Raw genomic sequence first — 24,000 nt, forward strand, 5'->3', positions numbered from 1 at the left:
AAGTTGTAACAATTTTGCTTTTTTTTACTCTAGGAAATATACCATGTTCCTAAATATTTAAAATTTATCACTCAGATGAAACAAGTTGCCCTTTTATCTCAAATTTCATCTAAATTTCAAAGAAATCTACTTATTTTGTAGAAAAGAAAATAAAAATTGGGTAACTGTCAGAGGAAAATGTATAAGCCCTCTAAGTACACAACCTTTAAAGGTCATTTTAGTAAAATAAAACCAGGCAGTAATATATGAACACTCAGAATATTTATGTCCTGTAATAATTAATTAATATTTAATTAATCATTCTAAAAACTTGTTTCCAACTGTTAAAAGTTTGTTCAGCAAGTCCTGGAAGGTGTGGCTCAATGGATTGAGTACTGGCCTGCAAACCAAAAGGTCACCAGTTTGATTCCTGGACTGGGGACACACCTGGTTTGCGGGCCAGATCCTCAGCTAGGGACATGTGAGAGGCAACTGATGGATGTTCCTCTCGTACTTCTATGTTTCTCTCCCTCTCTTTCTCCCTCTCTTCCCCTCTCTCTATAAATAAATGAATAAGTGAAATCTTAAAAACCATTTTAAAAATGTATGTTCAGAGCCCTGGCTGGTGTAGCTCAGTGGATTGAGCGCAAGCCTGCGAACCACACAATCGAGGTTCGATTCCCAGTCAGGGCACATGCCTGGGTTGCAGGTCAGTTCCCGGTTCCCAGCAGGGGACACATGAGAGGCAACCATACATTGATATTTCTCTCCCTCTTTCCTTCCCTTCCCCTCTAAAGGTAAATAAATACAATCTTTTAAAAAAGTATATTCTGCAAGAAACAAAGGCAGGTTTTGGGACTGCACAAACTTTTCCTTTTCAAAGAAACTCCCTTATCTCTGTTAATTTTTATTAGGAAGCATAAGATTTTTCTTCTGTTGAGAAGTGCATCTTCCTAATAGTTAATAACCTGGGCTTTGAAGCTAGAGTGTAAATTCAGACTTCGCTCACTAACTGTGTGACAGTATACAAATTACCTAACCTCAATTTTCTCATCTTATGATAAAGATAATAGTAATACCTACCACATGAAGTTGTTTTGAGAATTAAATGAGATAAAACAGGAAGCACATGGCTTGTATGGGACAGAGCCAGGATTCCAACCAGAAAAAAGTGGTTCCAGAGCCTGTGTCCTTATCCATTGCAATATTCTACCTTGCAACTTTACCACCTCTGAATACATTATTATATCACCTGATACACAAAGCAGGTCTGTGATATGATCAACAGTAATGATTCCCATTTAAAGATTAAGAACAGACAGGTATGTATCAAGCAAGCGACAGCACTAGAAATGTACTCAGGTTATCTGAGATTTTTGCTGTTAAAAAGTGGAAAACCAGGAACCTAAGGAATAAGTGTAAATACTTCAGCAAAGTATTCAAAATGTTTTGTTAATTGGCCGCAACCTTCCTTTCTAGCCTCATTTTCCACATCCTCCCTGCAAATGTGCTACCTACCAGACCCACTAAATTGAGTGTTCCTTAATGTAACCTGTTCCTTAAGCACTGTAACAGGCATTTTCACACCTCTGAGCCTTTTTTCCCAATTAGTCCTTCTATGTGGCAAAATCACACACCTCCTTCAAAATTCAGTCAAACCTAACTAGCTCTGCCATGACTTTCCTAATTTCCAAGGCGGAATTAGTTTTACTCTTAGCACCTGAGAAATTAAACTGCCCACTAACAACAGCTATTATGTACCGAATGACAGCTGTGTGATGCCAGGCAGTAATTCAGCCACTTTATATATGTATACAGGTAACCTGAACAACACGGGCTTGAACTCCACTTACACATTAAAAAAAAAATACTGTAAAGGTATTTTCCTTACAATTTTCTTAATAAAAAAATCTTTTACTTTATTGTAAGAATACAGTATATAATACATATAACACATAAAATAAGTGTTAATTGGCTTAATTTTATTGGTAAGGCTTCCAGTCAACAGTAGGCAATTAGTTGTTAAGTCTTTGGAGCATGGATTTTCAACCGCACCAGGGGTTGGCACCCCTAACCCCATGTTCTTCAGCGGTGAACTTGCAGTTTTCAGAACAACTTTGTTTTGAACAAAGTAGGTAAACAGAGGCTCAGAAGATTAATTTACACAGCAAAGATAAAAACAGCCAGCAGATAGCAGAGCAAGAATAAAAATGACAACTGCTATCTTTCATGAAACACTATGTCTCTGGTCTTGGTTCAGAGTTCTTAAGAAACATGAACTTTCAAATTCTACATCTTGTGAGTTAAGAACTGTTCCAATGTGCATTTTATTTATTTACTTTTATTTTTAGAGAGAAGGGAAGGAAGGGATAAAGACAGGGAGAGAAACATCGATGTGTGAGAGATAAATCAATGATGTGCGATACATCAATCAGTTGCCTCTCACATGCCAGACTAGGGACTTGACTTGCAACCAGGAATGTGCCCTGACTGGGAATTGAACCAGCAATCTTTGGGGTTGCAGGCCAGCACTCAGTGCATTGAACCACACCAGTCAGAGTCCAATACCCATTTTATTTTATTTTTAAAGATTTTATTTATTTATCTTTAGAGGGGAAGGGAAGGAGAGAGGGAGAGAAATATCAATGTACGGTTGCCTCTGCCGGGTACACACAATGTATCGTGTGTTCCCTGCCAGGAACTGGCCTGCAACCCAAGCATGTGCCCTGACTAGGAATCGAACTGCGATCCTCTGGTTCACAGGCCTGCGCTCAATCCACTGAGCTACACCAGCCAGGCAGTCCAATACCCATTTTAAAGATGAGGAAATGGGTTTAGGTTAAATATCTTCCCCGTACTTACATGGCCAGCTTGTTGCTAAACTAGGACTCCAACTCAAGAATGAGGCCAAAATCTGTATTTTTAACCTCTTAGCCACTATACTATAACATCACAATCATTACTGACCTCAAACTTTTTGTTAATATATGCTGTTCTATATACTATAAACTCTGCTAAGTTAAGGTCTATCAGTGTGCCTATTCTACAAAGATGAGGACACTGAAGCTTTGAGGAACTGAGTTATTTGCCCAAAAATGATACAGTTAATAAATGGCAGAGTCAGGATTAGACCCCAGGCAATCTGACTTTCTAATTAAATCCATGCTTTTATCAATACTATATAAGCTGCCCTTTATGTCTGACTCCAAAGCCAGTTTTCTTTTAAAATTCCATGCTACACCGCCGTTATTTATGACTATCTATCTCCCCTACTAGGTCATGATGGTTTTTCAAGTTTGAGGAAACTGTCCCTTATATATCTACCAAAACACAGGTAGACACAATCAAACTACACTTTGTATATAGTCCTATTAGTTACCCACTGTATAACTCTTATTTGTTTAGATGACCATCCCCTCCTCTAGACTGAGTTCAAAGAAAGTTAGTAGCTCCTAAATGGTTTTTTTTTGTCCCACTTAGGTGGGGCAAAAAAACCTTTTAGCTTACCCACCCCTCTCAGCTCCCAAGTTACAGCAGAAAACATTGTTAACAAAGAAGTATCACTGCAAGGAAACCTTACAGATATCTGCTCTGACAAGAAAATGAACATCTTCTATTTGAAAAACAGCACCTACATCATCAAAACCTACTTTGGATATTTTTATGTCAAAAGTATTATTGAAGCAAACATATTACACTCACACTAAATAAACCAAATACACCACAACAAATGATACCAAATAAAGTTAAATTAATAATTCATCATTAAGATACAAAACTAGCAACAATAAAAAACTACCAACTCAAAACACGCCTGATGTACTGATTACAAAGCTCTCTTCCGAGAAATTAAGAAACATTCCAACAAGTTACATTTGTAGATATGTAATAGGAGCTTTACATTTCCAAATGTCGACTTTAGAAAAGGATGGAGTCCTCCTCAGTAAACTCCAGTACTCTGCTAACTTTAGCCTTATGATTACTAAGTGACAGTAATTCTTAGTAACTCACTGAGTAGTTCTGTAGATGGAACTCTTATAGAAGATAAAAATGAAAAGTTTGGGAACAGCATTATTAACCAGCAGCCCACAGGAGTTCAGGCACAGGTGGCAAACACAAGGCCCATGGGCCAAATCCAGCCCTCCACCTTGTTTTATCTGACCCGGCACTTTGTTTCTACTCAGTGGCAGCACCAAGCTCTCGCTTAACTATTATGGAGTAGTTACAAAAAATTTATACAGTCCTATAATTACATTAGGCCCTTTGAAGGCAACCATGAGACCCCTGGTGAAAATGAGTTTGACACCCCTGAGTTAAGGAAAGGATTTTTTAGGACATTGCATCATGCATCAGGAGGAGGTCTGTGTCCTAGACATTGAAAACCATTAGGGTTAGGACCCACGCCTTACATTCTTCCGTATTTCCTACTCCAAACACAGCAAATGCTCAGTATCTACTGAGAAGTGAATAAATGAGCTACCTATTAGCAGATTCCCTACTTTTGAACCAGTGCCTCTTATAAAAATACAGCAGCAAAAAAAAAAAAAAACCCAAAACCCAGCAGCATACTTGGGGGCATGGGGCAACAAAGACAGGGCTCCCAGAAAGGAGTAGAAGAGCTCCCAAAACAGCTTTTCCACTTGACTACTTTTTGTGGCAGGTTCCAATTTCTAAGTAAGAAAAGGTCCGACTCAGAGATCAACCCTCCCCACACACTACAGAAATGGCACACTTGCACTCACAACAGTACTGTATCTTTCCATTGGCCTTCCAGGTCTTCATAATCCAGCTCCTTATCTCCCTGACAACAAAGAAGATTACTACTTATCTACTGTTCATTATTAATCCAGGTCCAATATTTCTCCATTTACTAAAAACAACGCCTCTGACAAAGCCACTTTGTTTTGTGCCTCAGCTTCCTTATGCGTAAACTGAAATTTGTTAATACTTTTCCTTTCACTTCTTAAGGTTACTGTATCACATGAAATATAGGACATGAAAAAATTTTTAAAGATGTTATTTATTTTTAGGGAGAGGAGAAGGGAGGGAGAGAGAGACAGAAACATCAGTGTGTGGTTGCCTCTCGTGCGCCCCCTACTGGCCAGAATGACTGGCTGGAAACCCAGGCATGTACCATGACTGGGAATCAACCTGGCCACCCTTTGGTTCAAAGCCCAGCCTCAACCCACTGAGCCACACCAGTCAGTGTGAAAATGTTTTGTTTACTGTAAGATATTGTTACCAGAATCACCCACAAAGTATTTTTCCTTATAATTAGCCAAGAGAGACTTCATTGCTCAGATTCTAAAGACCACAGGGTTTGTCTTTGAGGATTCTCATATCGACATTCATTAGCCCTATCTAAACCTTCTCATGGCTTTTTAAAAAATCTCCCTTAAAATTTTTTTTGGCTTTCATATATTCTCCTTCCTTGAAGTATTTAGTCATCTATGCAACACTCAGCTACAGGCATTCTCAGTCTTTCCCCACAATTTGGATATCTATTTTGTTGGTTGGTTTCTTTTACATGTTTAAAAACTTCATTCTGTTACTGTATTGCCAGGGTCACATCTAAGAAGCATTTTAACACTCTGAGCTGGGCCCACCCCTTTCTACCAAGTAGGGAGGGTGAGGAACACTGGGAATTGACTACGTATTATAATTGTATTCTACTGTTAGAGGGGGCAGGGAATTTTACTGCTGTTGATATGACAAATACGAAAAGAATCCTCACAAATTAGGCATCATTTATACCCAGAGCCCCATAAAATGCACCCAATAAATTATCTGTTCAATGAATTAGTGAGTCACCAGATGGTAGCCTGCCTCAAAACTTATTTTATTTCCTTTGTACTTTATAAGGACATACCATGGAGTTTTTTTCTTTTGGCTTTTAGACTTCCTTGGCAAGTGTTATTACCTTGTAACAGTGTAGGGAACAATCTATGACAGTAAATAAAAGTTCAAAACTACAAATTTTAATAAGGTTTTTGATGCATCTAGTTAATCATTCAAACTCTGGCGCTTATAACAGTCTGGTGTGTGAAATAATTTATTGTTTAAGCATCTGCTATGGAGTCCTCAATTACTTGGAGCAAAAGCATTCTAAATAATCCATAATTACATCATTGAAGTCACCAGGGAATGTCACCTACCTTTCTAACATTCCATTCTAAATGAGCTCAAAATTGTGTATTAAATATTTTTAGCAAAAATAGAAACTAGATAATAAAACTTTCTGATAGTAAAACTCATTTTACTTCTCTTTGTAACACTATTACATCTGATATAAAAAGTATTAAAATTGTCTTAACTCCTCAAGACAGACCATGACTTTGCGGACTTTACAATCACTGAGTAAGGAGGTCTCTCTTTTGGTTAATTACAAGGAAAAACACACTTTATGGACGATGCTGGTAACAATGCCTTAGAGTAAACAAAGCATATTCATATCTTTTATTTCATTTGATACTCAAAATAACCTTATGAAAGGAAAGGAAAAATATTACAACTTTAATTTTATAGATAAGGAAGCTGAGGTACAAAAATGAAGAGACTTGGCCAGAGGCATTGTGGTTAGCGAGAAGAATATTACACCTGGATGTGAATTCTAGTGGTGTTACACTGCAGACATCTAGCTTTTCTGGCCCTAAGTTCTGTCTTTTGTAGAATGGGGATAATATGGTACTAGTACTTATGATGTTATTGTAAGACAAAGCACAGACATATGTTTAAAACCCTCAGCACAATGCCTGACAGAGTAATTACTCAGTAAATGTTCCCTTCCCACCTACTAGACATGACATCGCACAAGTAATATAAATGTTTGTTTCTGACACATGGGACAGCAAGTTCATGGTTTTAAATCCTCAAGAGAGACTTTTCCTATCCAGACTCCATATCAAGACAAAAAAAGCCTCTTTGTCTCCCCACACCATCAGGCAGATATTTTTCAGTCTACCTTTTCACTAAGGTAGATGCATTTAAAAATTCTGATTTTATGTAGCTGTCCTCATCCCAACTCATGAATCAGGCTTACAATCTCATCTCCTATCTGAAAGTTTCCTAAAAGTGACAAATCCTCCAATAGAAAAAGATAATGGCTCTGATAGTGCTTCATTTTTATGTATCTGTGGATGATTTTTTTCCCAAAGATTGGGCCAGAAACCAGGTGACTATAAAGATTACAAACCTGACAATTTTTATGATTAGAAATAAATTTTTTATTGACCTCTCTCAGCAGGACTGTGTAATACTGTGGGTGAAAAGTGTGAGGTTGGGATTCAGACCCCCCTAGGTTAAAATGCCAGCTCTACCACTTACAAAACTATGTAATCTTAGGCAAAGTACTTAATCTCCCCAAACCTCAGTTGCATGATCTGTAAAATGCTGGCAATAACAATGACTATATCATAAGATTGCTATCAGGATTAAGGAAATTCTAAGTGAAAGACACATAGAATAGTGACTGGCATATATTAACTAAAGAAATGTTGGCTATTATTACAAAGTATAAACTCCATAAAACAAACACTATGTTTTGTTATTGCTAGAACCTAAAACAATGCCTCCTACACAGTGGACACTAAATGTTTATTGAATGAATAAACAAACAAGTACAATTTTATTGTTAGATGTATTTAAAATAATTATTTCCCAGCCCTGACTGGTGTAGCTCAGTGGATTGAACGCAGGCCTGCATTCGAACCAGAGGATCGCAGTTCAATTCCCAGTCAGGGCACATGCCTGGGTTGCAGGCCAGTTTCCAGCAGGGGACGCATGCGAGGCAACCATACATTGATACTTCTCTCCCTCTCTCCTTCCCTTCCCTTCTAAAGATAAATAAATAAAATTTAAAAAAAAATCTGACTCATTGTTTTTAAAATAATAATAATAATAAAATAATTATTTCCCCCTAGAGAAAGAGACTGCATGTACAGAGAGAAATATAAGCCCCAAGTCCAGCCCTGAAATTAAAGAATGGAATTGATGTGCTTGCTTCAGTGCATGTATACTAAAGAACAGGACTGAATATCAGACAAGTATCATTTGAGTTCATGGGTACAGAAAACTTCAGCTATTGACAATTTTTCACTCTTCATTTCTATAGCACCCCATGGGAAATCTCTCTTTTGTTTATGGGTGTTTTCCCCTTATATTTTCTACTACTAATTCAATCAAGTCAGACTTCCAGGAATAAATACTAATATAACCTTAGATATACCTAACCTTTTCCTTCCCCAAACACAATCACTTCACAAATGAGGAGGAAGGTCAAGAAGACAGTACCAAAGGCACAGATATATTGTGCTCAGGTGTACAGATATAATGAACTATTTGGCATGGACAATAGGAAAGTATTTTTCTTTTTTAAAAACCACCAACTACCTTCAGAGATCCCCAGATGTCAAATAATGCAAGTAAGGCAAGTTTCTTGCATATTTTACTACAAGGCCTAGCCAGTGTGGCAAACACCACTATGTGCTAAAGCTTAAGAGGCTAGAGTTCCATCTATGAGAGATCAAGGCCTAGAAGGGTAAATAAATCCCCTTGCCTTCTATCTTAGTCCACATAACTAGTCCAAGAAACAAAACTAAAATTCGAGTCAGTAACCACTGAGCTGATGATGAGCAGATCATAGGAATCACTAACTCAGAGATATTTTAGCATCATTTTCCTCTTAATTTACCAGCATGAGTTTTGAAATAGGATATGGTAAACAGAGAAGCCAGGTTAATAATGGAAAGAGCACTGGGCTTGCAGTCAGCCCTTGCTTTGCTACTTACTAGCTGTGTGACCTTAGGAAAATAAATTACCTTCCAGTTTTCTTATCTGTAAAACTGATGCTAAATCTCTATCGTGACAACCACACAAAATGGTAGTGAAGAATAAATGGGATACCTATGAAAATGCCTTTAAAATACTGAAGTACTACACAAATATTAACACAATTGAATGAATAGTTTCTGGTATAAAAATTTGGATAATATATTCAAGGAGGTAAGAGCTCAAAAAATTTAAAGCTATTAAAGCAGCTTGCCATAATCCCACAATACGATAGCTAGTAGGACATACCTACTATACTATAATACTTACTTTTAACTTACCAAAAATTTACTTCACTTTTTAAAAAGATGTCATTTACTTATTTTTAGAGAGAGGGAGAGAAACATCAATATACGGTTGTCTCTCACACGCCCCCTACTAGGGACCTGGCTGGCCTGCAACCCAAGCATGTGCCCTGAGTGGGAATCAAACTGCTGACCTTTTGGTTTTCAGGCCTGCACTCAATCCACACCAGCCAGGGCAACTATTACACTTTTTTGAGAGGTATAAGGGATCACACAGAGGATATAAAATAACCTTTTCACTTTGTAGATTTAAAAATGGAAGCATAGAACTCTGGCTGGTGTAGCTCAGTGGATTGAGCGCGGGCCTGCGAACCAGACAATTGAGGTTCGATTCCCAGTCAGAGCACATGCCTGGGTTGCAGGACAGCTCCCGGCAGGGGACACACCAGAGGCAACCATACATTGATATTTCTCTCCTTCTCTCCTTCCCTTCCCCTCTAAAGATAAATAAATAAAATCTTTAAGAAAAAATGGAAGCATAGATAGGTGAAATTATTTGCCCAAGTTCACAAAGCCCATGAAATGAAATTGATATTACATAACCAAGAACATAAAAACTTTTAATTTTTTTTTATTTATGGATTTTTTTGAGAGAAAGAAATTTATTTGCTGTTCCACCTATTCACGCATTCACTGGTTGATTCCTGTACGTGCCCCAACCAGGGACTGAACCTGCAATCTTGGCGTATCAGGACAATGCTCTAACCAACTGAGCTTCCTGGCCAGGGATAGTCTTTTATATACATATCTTCTGTGTTTCTACTAAACTTTTTGAACATATAAATATATTTATAATAACTGTTTTTACTGTCCTCTGCTAATTTTAACATCTCTGTCAGGTCCTAGATGGTGTGGCTCAGTAGATTGAGTGCTAGCCTGAGAACCGAAGGGTCCCAAGTTCAATTCCTAGTCAGGGAACATGCCAGTAGGGGGCATGCAAGAGGCAACCACACATTGATGTTTTTCTCTCTTTCTTTTTCCCTTCCTCTCTCCTTAAAAATAAATAAATAAAATCTTTTAAAAAATCTTTATTTAAAAAAAAGATCTGTTAGTTCTCGGTCAATTTCAAGTGACTAATCATTCTTACTTTGAGTTGTGTTTTTCTATCACTTTGCATACCTAGTTTTAAAAATATATATTGTTTTTACTGGTTTTTAGAGAGAGAGAAGGGAGAGGGATACAGAGAGAGAGAAATATCGATTTGTTCCACTTGTTGATGTATTCATTGGTTGATTCTGTTATGTGCCCTGATCAGAAATCAAACCCACAACCTTGATGTATCAGGACAAGACTCCAACCAAGTGAGCTACCAGGCCAGGGCCAAGAACACTCAAACTTTTAAAAGGCTTTTTATTTTTATAATTAAAAATTTTATTTATTTATTTTTAGAGAGAGGGAAAAGGAGGGAAACACCATGGACACCTGGCCCACAACCCAGGAATCAAACCAGCAACCTTTTGGTTTTCAGGCCAGTACTCAATCCACTGAGCCATACCAGTCAGGGCTAAAGGCATTTAAAATATGTGTTTAGGAAAGAAGACTATGACATTGAACAGGTATTAAGATACTGGAGAGCTAAGAAAAATGTTTTTACAGAAGAGAAATGGAGATAGGAAAAAAATAAAAACGAAAGATCTTCATACAGAATTAACAAAATATTTAAATGATTAACCACCCCTTTAGTAGTTAATCATTTAGATTAACCACTAGATTTACCTGTAACTGATTCTTTACTATCTGTGTTTAAATATGCTATTCTCTGAAAGGACACCTCCATATATTATAAACAAGTAATTTGCAAGTATTTATACAAAGGGATATTGTTTTGCAATTCATCTTGAAATCACTTGACTTCCTTCTTAACTCCAGCTCAACTCTTCTGGACAGAAACATCTATCCTAGGTCAAAAGTACCATTTAGGGTAGTAAGAGAAACTATCTGATCAAATATTTCTTACCCATCAAATCTCTTTTTCCCTCTCAGGGGGACCGTACAGAGTGTTCACCTTTTTTTTTTTTAAGGTTTATTTTATTCTTATTCAATAGAGAGGGGAAGGGAGAGGGAGAAAGACACAGATAGGTAGGAGAAACACGGATCAGCCACCTTCTGCAGGCGCCCCAACCAGGGATTGAGTCCACAACCACACTAGGTGCCCTGACCTGGAATCAAACTGGTAGTGCTTTGGTTATGGGATAACATTCCGACCAACTGAGCCACATAGGCCAGGGGGAGTGTTCACCTTTTTTGCCCTCTTTTGTAACTCACATCCCCGTTAACACCAACTTACTCAATTCTCTACAAAATACACACATTCTTTCTCTGAACAAATATCTTCTTACTATGCCTCCAGCCTTATACTAAATGCTTAAGACCTGAAGTTGATAAAACACAGTAATGTCCCTGCCTTCAGGAAGCTCACAAACTGGAGAGACAGCCTTGTTAGCAAACAATACCACCACCACAGAGTAACTGTTGTAACCAAGACATATCCAAAGTCCAGAAAGGCAAATAAATGTAAAAAAAGTAATACAAGGCTACCTGGAGGTAATGAAGGCTTCAAAAAGGAGGTAACGTTTAAGGCACTGATTTTCAGACGAGATCGGGCGCGTTCAGGGTGGTATGGCCATAGACTAAGGCAGTGATTTTCAACCTTTTTCATCTCATGGCACATATAAACTACTTACTATAATAAAATTCTGTGGCACACCAAAAAATATATTTTTTGCTGCTCTGACAAACAAAATAGGTAATAATTTTGATTAATTCACACTGGACAGTTATTGTTGTGTTGGCTGTCATTTTTTAACTTGACAAGCTAAGGGAAAACAGGTCAGTGTCCCTGACTAAACAGTCAGGTATTCCACGTTTTAAAAATTCTCACCAGTGTGCCTCTTGAGGCACACCAGTTGAAAATCACTGATTTAAAGTAGCACATGAAGGTTAAACAGTCAGGAAGGAGGGCAGAATTCTAGGCAAAAACAAAGTGTAATCAGGAAAAAAGAGTATAATGTTTGCTATTACAGAGCACAAAATGCAAAGACTTTACCTCATAAAATGATTAGATCATTAAGTGATTAGGTTGTTGAATGATTAGATCATAAGGATCCTAATATACTATTCAAAACACCTGCATTCAACAACTACTTGCTGAGCCCCTACCCTACTATGTGCTAGACACTGACAAGTAAGTACACAGGACAGGTCTTTGCAGACCCACTGCTGTCAGAACAGCCCTGTAAGAACACTGTACACTAGCCAGGTCTAACCTGCAGGCTCCTTAAGTCTCATAAAAAGTCTGCAAATTCACATTCATACCAAGTATGCTCTCTATATAATAATATCTTGAAATATACAGCTTTCAATGCATGATAGACGCTGTTAGAATTAAGAGCAGTATCATTTAAAAATGATACTTAATTCCTACTAGCCTTTTTCTTCACCCCCCCATTAATGTATTCTGAAAGTGTATTCCCATCATACCTCCCAAGCTTTCAATGTTAAAAAAAAAAGTTTAAATACTAAAGACAGAATGGCATCTACATCTGATATCAAGTGTTTTATAGAAGGCAATATGGATCAAGAACCATAAAATTGTATATACCCTTTGACCAATTTTCTTTCAATAAATATAAATTAGTTTTTTAAAGGTTATATTTATTTAATTTTAGAGAGAGGGGAAGGGAGGGAGAAAGAGAGGGAGAGAAACATCAATGTGTGATTGCCTTTCATGTGGCCCCCCACTGGGGACCAGGCCCGCAACCCAGTCATGTGCCCTGATTGGGAATCGAACCAGCAACCCTTTGGTTTGCAGTCAGCGCTCAATCCACTGAGCTACACTAGCTAGGGCTATAAATTAGCTTTATCATGGAAACAATGATGCAAATATTCCTACACCCTCATAAAAGTCCAGGAAAGGTGTTTGAAATAGCACCAGCTTAGAGGTCAGACAATCCTGTGCTTGAATCCTTCTCTGTCACTTATCAGCTACATAACCTCAGGAACACTACTTGATTTCTCAAAGCCTCACTATTCTTATGCATGCAATGAGAAACTATCATCAACTTCATGGGACTGTGAAGATTAATTAGGACATCATCTGACACATTGTGTGCTCACTAAATGAAAGCTATTGTATGAGATCATTCTCCTCTAAATAAACGTCCCAGTATTCAAGAATTATGTTTTAACATTATTTTTATATTTTAACTACTGTTAGCACTAAAAATGTCTTTCATTACATTGTATCTAATAACTATTTCTTCTCCTGGGTTAAATGTGTTTTCAAGGACTAGCTTTAGAACCTATGAAAAAAGTAGGGTTTTAGCCAGCATTTCCCAATTGCTCAAGTCATTAAATTCAATACTGATGTCTATCTCAAATTTGTATATTTTTAACTATTTAATGAAATAATTATTAAAAGTTTTCCCCTTTAAAAACAGAATAGTTTGAAGGTATCCAAAATTTTATCTGCTGCACATAAGTGAATTAATGAAAATTAAGAGACTGGCTCATGATAATCACTCAATTATTTTACTTTTTAAAAAATATTTTTTTTTATTTTTAGAGGGGAAGGGAAGGAGAAAGAGAGGGAGAGAAACATCACATGGTTGCCTCTTGCATGACTGGGTACCTGGCCTGCAACCCAGGCATGTGCCTTGACTGGGAATCAAAGTGGCAACCCTTTGGTTCACAGGCCAGCACTCAATCCACTGAGCTACACCAGCCAGGGCTATAGTCACTCAATTATTATAACTTCATCTGAACACTGATCATCACTGTAGTTTAAAATTATATTTACTCTTATAATGAACTGTTGGTTAAAGACAAGAAACATAGGCTACACTTATTATGAAACAAATATGAATGCATTATTTGATCAGGATTCTTTTTTAAAGCATGTGCCCTGACTGGGAATTGAACCGGTAACCTTTCAGTTCTGCAGGCCAGTGCTCAATCCACTGAGCCATACCAGCCAGGGCTGATCAGGATTTTTAAATGGTACTACATCAAGATAGCACAGTATCTTTAAGCATTAAAAAAAAAAAAGAAAACAGAAAAGAAATGTGGTAATAGTTACCTCCAATTAGGATTTTCATTTATTGGAAATAAACTACCAATACTTCCAATGTTTTATTTGTGGAGATAAGCTTTCAAGTAGCAGCCAGGAACTAGTCCTTTAATTTTGTCATTTAGAAACACAACAGAACAATTATAAAAACCTGTTGATTTTTTTTAAGTACAAAAATGCAATAATTCCAAATTTAAGTTTAGAAAGTCATTTCTTATCTATTTTGATACCATAAATGTAATTAACTTCAATCTACATTGTAATATATGTCCATTTCAAATACGACAGATAATGATTTAGCTCATGTTACTATGTCATTTGTAAAACAGGAAAAAGAAATTTGTTTTAACGTATTTTGTTCAAAGTATTATTAAATAAATTATATATGTAATTTAAAATAAATTATACTTTACTTAAAATCACTCCTTTATCATACCATACAATTTTTAAAATTTGCGCTGTCTGGTGTGGCTCAGTGGACTGACTGAGCACTGACCTGCAAAGTGAAAAGTCACTGGTTCAATTCCCATCAGGGCACATGCCTGGGTTGCAGCCCAGGTCCCCAGTTGGAGCATGTGACAGGCAACCAATCTATGTTTCTCTTGTGTATGATGTTATCACTCTCTTTTCTTCCCTTCTTTCCCCTTTCTCTAAAAAAAAAATAAATAAAATCCTTAATAAAAAATATTTTTAAAATTAAACAAGGTTGGGAAGTGCTGATTTTCTCTACATGACCTCATACATGACCTTTGGGAGACCTACTATTTGTAAATAAAGGAGTTTGGTATAGTAAATATACTTTAATATTCTCATACATCCCTAAAGGCAGTACATATGAAAACTGAGGCCCTACAAGCAAAATTACAAAGCTGTTATCGATTCTTTGTTTCTTATACAACTCCATAGTAATGTCTCTATGGAGAATCCACTAAAAGTGGTGTGCCAGATCTTCATATTTCATTTCCCTTTTTTCTCCTTTCTCCAATTAAATCACCACCACCATAACAAGGCTAGGGAGAAAGTTCATGTACTTATTTTTTCACTAAGACTAGTGCAACAGCTCTTCCCACTCTGAATCATGTTTCATATTGATTTGTAGTAATCATCCTCCAAATCTCTTAATTTTGACATCCCCTCACACACACAAAAACTTTTCAAGGTACTCAGGGTCTTTACAGTGAAACCAAAACTCCCAAGTCTGTGATTCAAGTTCCTCGGCGACCTGACTGTAGGCTCACCTAGTCTCATTTTCTACTGCATCCTCAATGTTAGAATCACATATTTCCCAGAATATATCACAACTGCTTCTGTCTCAGCTTCAGGCTGGTCCCTTTGCCAAAAACGGCTTCCCTTCCTAAATACCCAATAAAACCCCACCTTGTTAAGACCCCCAGTTCAAATGTCCCCTCCTCAACCAAACTTTCCTGTCTTTCTGATCATGCCTAAACTCATTCATTCATTCAACAAATATTTACTGAGCATTTATACACAAGGCACTAGGTGTTAAAGATTCAATGATAAGCCAATATATGGTTTCTATATTCATAGAGCTAGTACTTATTAGGTTGCTATGAAGATTAAATGAGAAAAAGTATGTAAATCAATTAAAACAAGGCCTACACAGTCATATTAGCTATTAGTGTTGTTGCCTAATCATACTATCTAAAATATTTGCCACATACACACATACATTACTTTATATCTTACCCTGATTTATTATTTATTTATTATTTTTATGAGTTTACTTGAGCCAAACTGACAAAATATACTGAGAAGCAAGGTCTCAAGTTTTCCCTGATTTAGTTCTTCTTAGCATTTATAATTACTTCTCACTACTCATTTGTTTATTTATTGTCGATCTTCCTCCCTCCACAGGAACCATGTCTTTTCTTTAATCATTGTAACCCCAGTATCTAGAACATCACATGGCCCTTACTTAGAGCTGGTAAAAAACCACCTCTACATCAATGATTTGTATGGTCTGGGGTTGGATACAGATATTAACCAAATAATCACATCAAGAAATTTAAAATTACAGTTGATATGTATACCATGAAAGAGGGTTATATGATACAGGTGTGTGACTAGTATTTTTTGTTTTGTTTTGTTTTGTTTTTGAGGGATAAGCAGGGCAGATGGGGTTTCCGTGAGTTCCTTTAGCTGAAACCTCCAGGATATGCAAAGTTAAAATGGCCAAAGAGAATAGCACCAGTGGTCATTCACATGTGTTATTCCTTCTATCTGGTTTTCCACAAACAATTCCTATAATTTAATACTTCAGTTTCCTTCCTCAAAGTAAGATCCTCTAGGAAACCATCCCTGACTATCCCATACCTTCATCCTGCAACTTTTCCATTTTTAGCACTCTTCACATTTAAAATTACTCTTTCTGCCTGATGTCTGTATTGTCCACACATATAAGAAACAAAAGGCAGGGACCATATCTGTTTTATTTGTAATATCCCAGTGACAGTAGTCAATGGCACTAAAAATTGTTAGATAAGTAAAAAATAAGGATTATATATTAGACTAGTGATTCTTTTCTCAAAGTGTGGTTCACAGACTAGGAACATCGGCACGATATAGGTTACTGGTTAGAAATCCAAACTCTCAGGCCCTACTCCACACCTAATAACTCTGAATGAGGCAGCCTGAAAGCTCTCCAGGTGATTCTGGTTCATGGTAAAGTCTGAGAACCTCTGTCTTAGACATCTGAACTGCAGTCACGCATTGCATAATGAAATTTAGGTACACAACGGACTGCATATACAATGGTGGTGTACCATAAAGCCTAGGTGTGTAAGGTGCGTAGCAGGCTACACCTAGTTTAGTGTAAGTGCGCTTACTCTATGATGTACAATGGCAAAATCACATGCCAATGCATTTGTCAGAACACATCCCCATTATATATTTTACTGGGCACTGGGAACAACAGGAATAAATAAGGCACAGTTGCTGCCTAGAAGAACTCATGTCTCAGGGGGAGAACAGGTTAACACAATTGACAGTGTGATGGGTTGTGCATGTGAGGGGTTGTTGTGGAGGCAAACACAGGAGAATGACAACCCAAAGATGCAGAATCAGTGAGTTAGAGAAAGTTCACAAATTAAAGTATTTCATTATAAACCACTTTCCTAAAAAACAGATGGGGGAAACAATAGAAATTAACTAGCCCTCTAAGAGAACATGATTACCAGGACTTAGATTTGAGTAGAATGTCTTCTTTCTGCCAGAGGTCAAAATATAGATTGCTGCATATGATTGAGAAATGTGTTGAGTGACCCAACTCAATGAAAAACCACCTGAAGCCTCAACCTATTACAAAACAGGAAGGAGAAAAATTGCAAATGTAAGGGCCACTCAACTAAATTCAGAAAGGTCAAAACCAATGAAGGCATGGAAGGTACTAAAGAGTATGTCACACTCTAACTACCAAGCTGATTTTCAGTCTTTAGAAGCCCTGGTCTCTGCCTCCAAACAGCAACAAACAATTTGTTCTGAGTAATAGTCAAACCTGTAAATAAATATTTAAAAAATTTCCAAATTGTACATCCACATTAAAAGGCCATCAAGATAAAAATACATTCCAAAACATTTGAGCTATTTCTGTCAAAAGGCTACATATCTCATACGGTCATAGTATGCATGCTGGCCTCATTCCACCATTCCAAAACATACTTTCACTCAGGTTTTGCAGTGACACTAGATGATAAGGCTCCGAGGCTCCCCAATACCTGCAGTAACGCCTTTACCCTCCACAAAACAAGAGGAAGAAGAAAGCCAACGAATTCCCATGTGCGCCTCTCGGGAAGCAATCGCCCTCAAATTGCCCTGCTTAGACCCCTGAAACCCGGAGAAGGAAATGGGGACCGCTTCCTTCAATGAGAGCCGGGGGAGAGAGGATGGCGGATAAGGGGGAGAGGAAATGTGGATGGTAGAGGTCGAAGGGGAGAAATGATTCGGAAAGGAGGAGGCAGTAGAGATAAAATGGTGAAAGGGGGTAGAAAGCGAGAGCAAGGAGCAGGAACGAAAAATGGGGAGGAAAAGAGGTAAGGAGCAGAAATCCCAAAAGAGAGAGATAAAGGCATAATGGTAGAGAAGAAAGGAAGGTCGGGTTAAAGGACGAAGAGGGGGCGGCAAAGGGGAACGCGAAAGACGCTGTCACTGGGAGTGATTTTCAAAAAGGGTGTCACCAGAAAGGAAAGAGAAAAGGGGGAATGTCACCCCAGCAGGTGGCCGGGGAGCACCGGGAAAGGAGGACCGGCCGCCGAGGGGGCGGAAACAAGCGGGTGACGGAAAGGCGGGGCGCAGAGAGGGCACCAGAGCTGGGGAAGGGCAGGCCTGCGGGAGCCGGGGTGGAAGGCGGCTGCGATTCGGGCAGGCCTTGCTCCCTCACCATGGCTGTGCCGGCCTGGTCCTCGGGCATGCAGCCTCTGTCCTGGGCTCGGCGGCGGGCCGGGCCTGAGCCCGCCCCCAGGTTGAGCCGGCGCGGGGGCTCCAGGAGGCTCCGGTGAGCGGCGGCTCCGGGCTCGGCCCAGGCCTCAGCCTCCCTCCCTCAGAAGCTGAAAGTGCAGCACCCGCAGCCGCAGCCGGACCCCCGAGCGCAGACTCCGCCCCCAGGAGGCCCCGCCCTCGCCCCCGAGCTCAAGCTTGGCCCCGCCTCCTCTACCATTGCGCAGACTCGGCTGTGTAGTCTGTACTCGCGATTCCTCTCTGGCTTCTCCCCATCCATGGCACTTAAAGGACTCACATCCCCTCAAATCCTATACTACCCTTAAAAATAAAAACTTTACACATTACGTCATTACGGGAAACTAGAGCACTGACTCGTTTCAGTCACCTTTGGCCCCCAATGCTTCTGGTTGTCATTCATTAATAGTGTCATAATTCTTGGAGATTTCAATTCTCTTAGATGATTCTTCCAATGCCCTGGCGTCTCAGGTTCCTTTCCTCAGGTTCCTTGCCTCAGCCTCGCATTTCCACGCTCATACCTTAGATCTTTTCATTACCAAATTGTAACGACTCTAAAATCTCAATTTTAATCATCCAACTCTCCCACAAACCCCTTCCTTCCTAGCTCTGTTCCTCTAATAACCAAGTCCAAAAATTCAAGTCCAAAAACTCTACCAAGACTCGGAACCCATTGATCCTACTACCTTTTCAATACTCCTCACATTACCGTACGTCCTCACTTCCTTTTGTGAACAGCTTAGATTCTACTGCCTCTCCTGAAAATCATTCCTAGATTAATCTTCCTTTCTCCAGTCCTGCTTTCCTTTTCTTGTACTCACTTGACAGAACTCTAATCCTGAATCTGCTGCAAAATGGGGTGGGAGTGGGGATGTTTGGGGAGTGAAGAATGCAAGACCATACTGACTGAAATGATTGATCTCCCTCTAAATTATCGTTATCCTCAAATAGGCTCCTAATGCTTGGCTATACTACCACATTTTTCCAGTTCCATACACCCTTCACCCTACTAGATAACTATTTCACGCACCTCTCTTGAAACCTTCCTTCCTCCCTTATCCTCATTTAACTGATTATTTTACTACTAATTCACTGAGAAATTGAGGCAAAAAAAAAAGAGAACATCTTCAATTTCTCACCAGCCACCATGTCTTCCAACTACCTACAAGTCTGCTCTGCATGCTACTCTGCTCCTACACGCTGCCTTCCTTTCTTTCCTACTAATGATTTGTCTTTTATTGGAGGTCTTCTCAAACTATCTCAGGTGTGGGTTTTTTTAAATTCACAATCAGTTATACACACACACACACATATATTTAGATTATTTATTTATTTATTTTTTACACAGAGGGGAAGGAAGAGAGAAAGTGGAAGAGAAACAGCAATGTGTGGTTATGCGGTTATGTCTCATCCACCCCTTACTGGGGGCCTGGTGCACAACCCAGACATGTGTCCTGACCTGGAGTCGAACCAGAGACGCTTTGGTTCACAGGCTATTGCTCAATCAACTGAGCCACACCAAACAGGGCATGAACCTATATATTTTTAAATGCAATGAAAATTATTAGAAAATAATATAAAAACCAATACACAAAATGTAAGCCCAGATTTTTTAACCATCATAACCACTTTTAAATGTACAATTCAATAGTATTAAGTACATTCACGTTGTTGTGCTATTATCACCTCCATAGAGCTTCAGAATTCTTTTTATCTTGCAAAAGTGAAACTTCAAACCCATTAAATAACTCCTTATTGCTTCCTCTCCACAGCCCCTGATGACCACCATTCTACTTTCTGTCTCTATGAATTTGGCTACTCTAGGTCAGATCTTTTATTATTAGATCCAACAGACATAAAATTGCTATACAATATTTAAAGATTTTAAATTTAAATACTGCCAATTTCTGCCATAAACAGGTGACAAATTATTCATAGACCATCACTAGTCCATAGATCACACTTTGAGTAGCACACTGCTTGGTCCCCTACTGTTTCATTTTTCTCAAAGATAACTGTCCAGCAATTCTCTCTCTCTTCTACATGATCATTTTTGTGTTTTTACTTCCCATTGGCATACAAACATGAATTTATTTCTACCATCTCAAAAATGAAAAAATATATCTCTTTTGACCCAGTGGCTGCTGCCACCCTCCGCCACCACAGGTGGCGGTGGCAGCAGCGGCGAGAGGTGACAGAAGCGACCACCATTGCTCCTCTTTGGCCCCGCCCCCACATACAGCGTCACAACCCAGTGACTGAGTTGCCCTGCTCTAGTGAACACTTTAGTGCTCCAATCCTGATACATAACAGGCATGAACAGTTCAAAAGATGGCTCAAGAAGAACTCAAAGCCCCAGAGCCAATAACTCTAAGCTACCAAGAGATTGCCAGCCTCTCAGATGCACAGTTCAAGACACTGTTTATCAGGATGCTCACAGAATTGGTAGATTACAGCCACAAATTAGAGGAACATATGAAGGCTAAACTAATTGAAATGAAGGGAGAGGCACAGGAAACCAATAGTGATGGAAAGGAAACTGGGACTCAAATCAATGGAATGAACCAGAAGGAAGAATGAAACATTCGACCAAAAAGGAATAAAGAAATGAGAATTCAAAAAAATGAGGAGAGGCTTAGGAACCTCCAGGACATCTTTAAACGTTCCAACATCTGGATTATAGGGGTACCAGAGGGGGAAAGAAACAGCCACGAGTGGAAAACTTATTTGAACAAATAATAAAGGACAACTGCCCCAGTCTGGCAAAGGAAATAGACTTCCAGGAAATCCAGGAAGCTCAGAGAGTCCCAAAGAAGTTGGGCCCAAGAAGGAACACACCAAGGCACATCATCATTACATTAGCCAAGATTAAAATGAAGGAGAGAATCCTAGAAGCAGCAAGGGATAAGGGGACAGTCGCCTACAAAGGAGTTCCCATCAGACTGTCAGTGGATTTCTCAAAAGAGACCTTACTGGCAAGAAGGGGCTGGAAAGAAATATTCCAAGTCATGAAATCCAAAGATCTACATCCAAGATTGCTTTATCCAGCAAAGCTTTCATTTAGAATGGAAGGACAGATAAAGTGCTTCTCAGATAAGGTCAAGTTCAAGGAGTTCATCATCACCAAGCCCTTATTATATGAAATGTTAAAGGGACTTATCTAAGAAAAAGAAGATAAAAATATGAACAGTGAAAGGACAGCAAACTCACAGTTATTAACAACCACACCTAAAACAAAAGCAAACCAAGAGGACAGCTAGATCAGGAGTGGAACTATAGAAATGAAGAACACATGGAGGGTTAGAAACAGGGGGGAGAAGGTACAGAAAATAGCATAGACAGTAGGTAGAAAATAGATAGGGGGGAGGGCAAGAATAGTGGGGGAAATATAGAATCTAAAGAACTTGAGACACATGGTTATAAACTAAGGGGGGGAGAATGGTGGGGGAGGGAGTGTGCCGGGTGGAGGGGAATGAAGGGGGGAATAGAACAACTGTAATGGTATAATCAATAAAATATATATTTTAAAGAAAGAAAAAGAAAAACTGTATACCTATCTAGAAAAATTTATCTTGGATCTACACCTCACATTATTCTCCAAGATAAATTTCAATTACATCAAAGATTTAAATGTAAAGAATATATAATTGAAGGATTTATAGAAGGTTTTGTGTGCATGAGAGAGAGGGGAAGGGAAGGAGAAAGTGAGAGGGAGAAACATCAGTGTGTGGTTGCCTCTCACGTTCTCCCTACTGGGGACCTGGCCTGTAACCCAGGCACGTAACCTGACTGGGAATTGAACTGGTAACCCTTTGGTTCGCAGGCTGGCGCTCAATACACTGAGCAACACCAGCCAGGGCTTTATTTTTGTTTTATTTTTAGAGAGATGGGAAGGAAAAGAAAAAGGGACAGAGAGAAATTTTGATGTCTGAGAGATACATCTATCAGTTGCCTCTCATCTGTCCCCATCTGGGGACCTGGTCTGCAACCCAGACGTATGCCGTGACTGGGAATCAAATCTGCAACCCTTCAGTTCGCAGGCCAGCACTCAATCCACTGAGCCACACCAGCCAGAATGGAGAAGTTTTTGCGTTAAAGTGAGCAATGTCTTTTAAAGTACATGGTACAAGACAAAACCTAGATTCTATAAAAGACTGGTGAATTCAACTATATAAAAATGAAAGATGTCTATGAGGCATAAAATTATCTTAGAAGGGTAAGATGGCCCTGGCTGGTGTGGCTCAGTGGATTGATTGAGCACCAGCCTACAAACCAAATTGTCACCTGTTCCATTCCCAGTCAGGGTACATGCCTGGGTTGCAGGCTGGGACCTTGTTTGGGGGCATGCAAAGAGGCAATCACACAATGATATTTTTTTCTCTCTCTTTCTCCTTCTTTCCCCCTTTCTCTAAAAAAAAAAATAAATGAAATCTTTTAAAAATATATTCTATTAATTATGCTATTACAGTCATCCCATTTCCCCCCTTCACTCCCCTCCACCCTGCACACCCTCTCCCACCCACATTCCCCCCTTTAATTCATGTCCATGTGTCATAAGTTCTTCAGTTTCTACACTTCCCATCCTATTCTTGCCTTCCCCTTGTCTATTTTCTACCTATCATCTATGCTACTTATTCTCAAATAAATGAAATCTTTAAAAAAAGAAGAGTAAGATGACTAATAACTATATATGCTTGCATTTTATGTCATAGGAAAATGGATAATTTTCATATTTATATATAGAGCTGAAAAGAATAGGAACAAAAACCCAAGGTGAAAAATGTATGAAAGAGCCCTGGCTGGTGTAGCTCAGTGGATTAAGCATGCGCCTGTAAAGCAAAGGGTTGCCAGTTCGATTCCCGGTCAGGGCACATGCCTGGGTTGCAGGCCAGTTCCCACCAGGGGTACATAAGTGGCAACCACACATTGATGTTTCTCTCCCACTCTTTCTCCTTCCTGTTCCCTCTCTCTAAAAAATAAATAAAAATAAAATATTAAAAAAAATTTTAATGTATGAAAGATATGAACTGGTAGTTCACATAGAAAGAAGTAGAAATAGATCTTAAATGCTTGCTTTTACTCATAATAAATGCAAGTTACAATTTCTTTTTTTTAATATATTTCATTGATTATACCATTACAGTTGTTCTATTCCCCCCCTTCATTCCCCTCCACCCGGCACACTCCCTCCCCCACCATTCTCCCCCCCTTAGTTTATAACCACGTGTCTCAAGTTCTTAAATTCTATATTTCCCCCACTATTCTTGCCCTCCCCCCTATCTATTTTCTACCTACTGTCTATGCTATTTTCTGTACCTTCCCTCCCCCGTTTCTAACCCTCCATGTGTTCTT

The 24,000-nt window shown here is 38.8% G+C and overlaps 1 protein-coding gene across 3 annotated transcripts in view; it reads right to left on the reverse strand.

The window, feature by feature from the left end:
• The window catches only part of ZYG11B (zyg-11 family member B, cell cycle regulator), a 74,389-nt gene extending 55,619 nt beyond the window's left edge, over window positions 1–18,770 (reverse strand). For 2 of the 3 annotated variants that reach the window (XM_037043257.1, XM_037043256.1), the window contains exon 1: window positions 18,575–18,770. In XM_037043257.1, the coding sequence (XP_036899152.1) occupies window positions 18,575–18,604 (30 nt within the window). In that variant the 5' untranslated portion in view covers window positions 18,605–18,770. Of the gene's footprint in view, window positions 1–4,548; window positions 4,575–18,574 lie in introns of those variants that run through there. The other variant, XM_037043258.1, reaches the window with a different exon arrangement.
• Window positions 18,771–24,000: the final 5,230 nt, after the last annotated feature.

This window comes from Sturnira hondurensis, unplaced genomic scaffold (genome assembly GCF_014824575.4).
Source record: "Sturnira hondurensis isolate 20B ecotype Veracruz unplaced genomic scaffold, ASM1482457v3 Scaffold0004068, whole genome shotgun sequence".
NCBI lineage: Eukaryota > Metazoa > Chordata > Mammalia > Chiroptera > Phyllostomidae > Sturnira > Sturnira hondurensis.